Source organism: Centroberyx affinis, unplaced genomic scaffold (assembly GCF_046629955.1).
Source record: "Centroberyx affinis isolate AG114_WGS23_722 - 3 ecotype Tasmania unplaced genomic scaffold, CSIRO-AGI_Caff_v1 ptg000984l_1, whole genome shotgun sequence".
Lineage (NCBI taxonomy): Eukaryota > Metazoa > Chordata > Actinopteri > Beryciformes > Berycidae > Centroberyx > Centroberyx affinis.
In genome coordinates, this window is record NW_027279551.1 from 24441 (window position 1) to 30500 (window position 6060).

Consider the following 6060-nt stretch of genomic DNA (forward strand, 5'->3'; position numbering starts at 1 on the left):
TCCAAGCATTGTATGTTGACATAATTACTCAAGAGCAGTTTATGAAAAAGAAAGAATTATGCAATTTGTTTTTTCACATTAAAAGATTTTTTTGAATAAATAAAAACAAATAGAACATACTTGTTTGATTACATGGCTGTTATTTACCTGCATGTTTAAATTATTTAAAGTCTGACTGATATCAAAGCTTGCACAATTAAAATATAATACAGTATACTGTATATACATATATTTATGGTATATATATTTTTTCATATTGTTTATGCCACTTTTCCTCTATTATCCAAACCAAAATGTCATTCGATGTCACTGCATTATTCAACTTGCAATGTAGCCCCAGTGAGTTATGTGTCCTGGTAGTTACAATGTATTGTAGCACCTGCAATATGATGTGTAGTAGCCTATTTATTAGGGAACTTTTTTCTATTCAGGTACACCAGAGAGGGAAATAACCTTACTATTTTTATGTTATTTTTAATGGATAATTAACGTTTATGCAATGAGAAATGAGTAATGAGAAAAGGACATTTCATGGATAAAATTAAGGGGTTTGGTTTTATTGTTATTGCCACTTTATAGCTTTTTCTATCTTTTATATCCTTATGCTGTATTTTATGCTGCACCTAATTCCTATTTCCTGTGCTGAATGCCATACAAATGGATCAAAATGAGTGTGTGACAACCGAATACATTTTTTCCCACAATCACTGCAACCATATGGTTTCTCACCTGTGTGAAATCTCATGTGTGCGTTTCTTGACAAATCTTCGACCACAGACTGACCACTGACTTTCTGGTTAATGTCCTTCGAGGTGGGAGAATGGGAACAATCTTTGTAGGCCTATATTTTGGCAGTCCTGTATATTCTTGCTTAGGCATATAGGACTATTAATGTAGGTTGTGGGCCATTTTGCAAACAAAACAGCAGTTGTATTTTTATTTACTACAGAGTCCTCTCTTAATTTTCTCTTCTTTACTTTGTATTACGCAAAAACGTTAGAAGTGTTCGTCAATGAGGGCTTTTATTTTGAATATCTTGAAACCGGATATTATATTTTTCATTCTAGTTGACTTTACATTGATAGCGGGCTAGCAAGTTTAGCTGCGAAGCAAGGTAAATACTTTGTTTCAATATGTCCAGAGCACAAATGCTGAGAGTGTTTGTCAACCAGCGACTAAATGCGGCGGTTGAAGAGATATTTGGCCTATTTGAAAAAACGATACAAGGATACGAGGAAGAAATCGATCGCCAACGTAGGCTGCTGGAAAATGTTTTGAAGCCTGAGGTTCAGATAAACAAACCAGGTTTGTAGAGGGGGTTTCCTACGTTATACTTACTCCAGTGATATCTTAAAAGCGATAGGTCACCTCATTTACATTAATTTATAAGCTGGTGCTCGTAAACTAACTTACTGAACGGGAGGGGGTGAACAAGCAGGTAACATTGTTGGGTTTCCATCCTGTATTGCTCAGTAGCTAACAGTAAAGTTAGCTTCCCACAGTTGCGTGAAGCCGGACAGAAATAAACAGATTCAGACAGGAAATTACACTTAATTTCCGGTTCGCCTTCAAAATAAAGTGTGAAATACACACACACACACACACACATATATATCGGTCTATAGAACAGCAAAAACTGTATCAAAAGCCGGCACTAGTAAAACAATCCACAAAAATTGATGTTATTTTCTTCCCTGCCGTGAAATCAAGGCGAAAACACATTTTTAGGGTAAATATATACTATAATAAATATATACTGAATACACTGACACATCACATTAATATTGTGTCCGAGGTCTCCATCTGAATAGTGTCTCAGTTGTCCAGCTTGCTCTTTTGACGATAAGATTTTGCAGTGGTGTGACATGGTTGACCTGTTTTTTTTATCATTATCGTTGTTATTGTTATAATTGTCACATTCAGTGTAAAAGTAGTAACAACCTCAAGTTAACTGCTTGTATTGCTTTTTTTTTTTTACCTTCCCATTAGCTCCTCCACAGCTCTTTGTCCACCAAGAGGAGGATCCCCCTGAGCAGCAGGAGTGGAGCCCCAGTCTGGACCCGGAGCCCCGACACATTAAAGAGGAACAGGAGGAACTCTGGACCAGTCACGAGGAAGAGCAGCTTCAAGGGTCGGAGGAGGCTGATATCATCAAGTTCCCATTCACTCCTGTCCCTGTGAAGAGTGAGAATGATGAAGAGAAACCCCAGTCTTCACAGCATAATCAAACCCAAACTGATCAGAGCAGAGAGGCAGAACTTCCAGGCTGCACCTCAACAGAACAGATGAAAACAGAAGCTGATGGAGAGGACTGTGGAACATCAGAATCAGCCAGTAACTTGGATCCGGCTAGTGATGTACAACCAGCTAATGATGACCAACTTCTCTCTTCAGACTGTTCTGAAATTGAGACTGAAGGTATTAATGGTGATTGGAAGGAGACTGGTGAAGCTCAGTCAGATTTAAACACACTGGAAAACAATAATATCCTCGGAAGTCATATGAGTTCTCATATCGGTGAAAAGCCCATAATTTGCACGCTTTGTGGGGAAAGTTTTTCACTGGAGGAAGAGCTGACCAGACACATGATAGTTCATTCAGAAAAGAAGCCCTTTAATTGTCCATTCTGTGGGAAAGGGTTTCATAAGAAGGCACCTATGCAGGTACATGTGAGAAGCCACACGGGGGAGAGGCCCTTTAGCTGCTCTGTTTGCGGTAAAGGTTTCGTCTGCAAAGTCATTCTCCAAAGACACATGACGAGTCACACGGGGGAGAAACCGTTTGACTGTTCCGTTTGCGGGAAGCGATTCGGTTTGAAATGCAACCTGACGACGCACATGAGGCTCCACACGGGGGAGAAACCGTTCAGTTGCTCGGTCTGCGGTCGGAGATTTGTACAGAAATGTAATCTGAACGCGCACATGAGGTTTCACACGGGTGAGAAACCATATGGTTGCGGCGGTTGTGGGAAGAAATTTAGCCGGTTGTCGCACGTCAAAAGCCATAAGTGTGGTACTGAGGCAGCAGCTGGTGAAGCTGGAAGCGGTGCTGAGCAGAGCTGCTGGTTGAGGTGAATTGTGCAACGGTAACGGTACGATAGACTAGATACTGCTATTTCTGCTCTTTGGCTCAAATTCAGGTTTAACATGTCAGTTTGCATGAAAGAAACTGCCTGAGTGTTGCAGAATGGAATATGCACATTCACAGATAAATGGAAGAAAGTTAGAACACAACAGACCAAAAAGGCATTGGGACTTTTGTGTCTGATGGATGGAGTGAGACATCTGAAAGGGGAGTTGATAAGACTGATGAAACAGTATTTTTCAAAGCTGTCGCCCAGGTTTCATGCCCATCACAGCACAAGACTCAAAGTAGTCGGGGATCTGAGAATAGATACTGACTCCAGTGATCTCTCAGTTTTCGTACTCCTTGACCTGAGGGCCCAAATGCACCGATAAACATTTTTGACGCGAGTCATTTGATGCACCTTGTTTGATGCTTCTATTGTGCACTGCAGGCAGGAGATTTGAAGTGTCAACACCAAGGCACTGGCATTAGCACTTACGCACCAAGATGGAAAATATATATATTTTACCCTAAATTCTGTAATTTGGTGTATAGTTTCTCCATTCTGTTAAACTTGAAACTAGCTGACTTGATGAGCTACCAATGGGTGCTAATTTACAAAATCCAAAATTACCTTGTAATATCTGACTGCAAATTAGAAATTTATCAAAAATATTCATCATAACACGGACATACCTATTTAGATAAGTAGAAAGTCGAGAATATGGCATTCTGGAAGAGTTTCATTATTTTACCTTTTTCTTTTTGCACTGCGACTCCAGAAACATCATGGAAATGAGCTGTGCTGATCCTCTGTTGATGCTTCCAAAATCGAACCAAACCTGGAGCAGATGCTTCGAGGCACTTTGATGCTTCACTGGACGCCTTGAGTGTGCGTTTGATCATTGATGCAATTGGTGCATCTGAAAATGCCAACGTCTGATGCTTCTAATGTGTGTGTGGCCTAAGTACAGCAGTCCAGTCCTCTAGTGGTTAAGGTTTCAATTGACTGCACACTATTGTTATGTTGCTGTAGGTGATAATTAATCCAGGAAATTTCCCATCGTATGTGGTGTCCCACAGGGCTCCATTCTTGGGCCTCTCCCTTTTAGTCTCTATTTGCTTCTTCTTGGTCATCTTATTAGGGGTTATAACATTGATTTTCACATTTATACTGATGATACTCAATTATGTCACCTGGCAACTTGGATCTTTGATTAATTGTGTGGAAGACATTAATCCTTCGACCCTGCGTCCTCATATTGGGACATTACATTTTGGGATTGCTGCACCATAATACTTCATTCTGCTTAACCTAGACCTGTTGTCCTCATTCGTAGACACTTTTTGTGCCATCTAGTGGTAGCAAAAGCACAATACACTAATCAGTGTAAAAACAATATGGTGGCCATCTCAATCAAGTCATTCTACAACCGATCCCAAGGCAAAAGTGGACAAGGTGCAAAACCTCATCAAATTTTATGGTTGAAACTTACAAATTTGACAAATTTTAGCAATAGTAACAAGCTACGACTCTGCTAATCAGGAAGTACTCGTAGGAGGACATTGGGACTTTATTATCGTTCATGCAAAGTGAAGGTGTAAAAGTAAGGAAACATAGCTTGAGAAGATTTGGGAAGAAACCAACAGTTTACAAGAGTATAAATAGTTCTTGCATGTGGTACAAATTAGTCTACATTGATTTTGATTTTTTATTCTTATGTGATACATTTCCAGGGCATATTTCTCTGTCAGGAGCAGAAAGATTGCTGAATGCAATAGTAGGAGACAACTCTGAGGTGGAGGATTTGTCTGATGGTGATGCTGATGATCCTGGTGTGGAACAACTAAGTGATGAAGATTATATTCCACCTGATGCACCAGAATCTGGTCAGCAGAGCGGTGACGATAGTGACAGTGAGCCACGACTCCGTCCACACGCATCTAAACACGCGCAGAGATCCAGAGGACGCGTGCGTAAACGCCAGCGCGGTAAAAGTGTTGACGCTGATGGTGAGCCAGGAGCTAGTGGACATGGTGAACGCGATGACAGCCACCGTGTGAGATCCAGAGGACCCGTGCGTAAACGTCAGCGTGGTAAAAGCGTTGATGAGCCGGGACCTAGCAAAGACGGACGTGGAGAGCGCTGGAAGTCCGGTGCGTTTACCCCAGACTTAGTTCAGCTTGAGGCCGAAGATGAAAAGCTGCATGAGCGAGAAGACTGGCAGCCACTGGACTATGTGGAGCAGTGCATCGACACGGAGCTGATGAAACTCATTGCCGATTGCAAAAACGTTATGTCGCTAGGTAACAGCGGTAGCTCTCTCAACACTTGTGACGCTGATGTGGAACACGCGCAGGAAGAGAACGCACACCTTTCGCGACACGGCAAAAAACACCAGGTCACTCCAGTGCCCCACGTCTCAGTCCGCACAACCTCCGCCGCACATCTTCCAGAGATGGTCAACCTGAAAAACGCAATGCGTTGCAGAGAAAAAGGCTGCTCTGGGAAATCTCGCGTGCGCTGTGTGGCGTGTAATGTGTTCCTGTGCTTGCAAACTGAACGCAACTGTTTCGCAGCGTTTCACACGGGCCAATAGGTGTGACAGACTGTTCCTATAGACAAAAAAGACATTCCTAGTTTGGAGCATGGAGCAAGGAAAATTCATACAGGGTTACAAAAACGAACAAATCACAAGGATTTTAGATATGTTGCATTGTTTGCAGTTTTGTTTTTGCACAGCCATGTTCAGGCATTGAAATAAACAGTTTTATACTTTGTTACACAATGGTGACTTTATTGTGTTATACAGTAAAATAAACCCATTGTCCCCATATGAGGACATTGTTTTTTTCAAAAACTACTTCCTGTTCAAAGACAATGCTTAGTTGTTATACTTATCAGGTCCTACTAATCCCAAATAGCTAGGAGAAATTAAAAAATGCATATCAAACAAAAGCTCGGGTCTCAGGAGGTTAATCTCTGTCCCAGAA

The 6060-nt window shown here is 41.3% G+C and overlaps 1 protein-coding gene across 2 annotated transcripts; it reads left to right on the top strand.

Moving 5' to 3' along the window:
• Positions 1–1087: 1087 nt before the first annotated feature.
• On the top strand, positions 1088–5769 carry LOC139646365 (zinc finger and SCAN domain-containing protein 2-like). Of its 2 annotated transcripts, none has more exons than XM_071522388.1 (3): positions 1088–1305; positions 1990–2418; positions 4804–5769. In XM_071522388.1, exons 1-3 carry the CDS (start codon positions 1134–1136, stop codon positions 5664–5666), a joined length of 1464 nt encoding a protein of 487 aa, XP_071378489.1. In that variant the 5' UTR covers positions 1088–1133; the 3' UTR covers positions 5667–5769. The 2 variants fall into 2 exon arrangements, with proteins under 2 accessions (XP_071378489.1, XP_071378490.1); XM_071522389.1 differs by having other exon boundaries at positions 1990–3085; positions 4804–4905.
• The last annotated feature ends 291 nt before the right edge of the window (positions 5770–6060 follow it).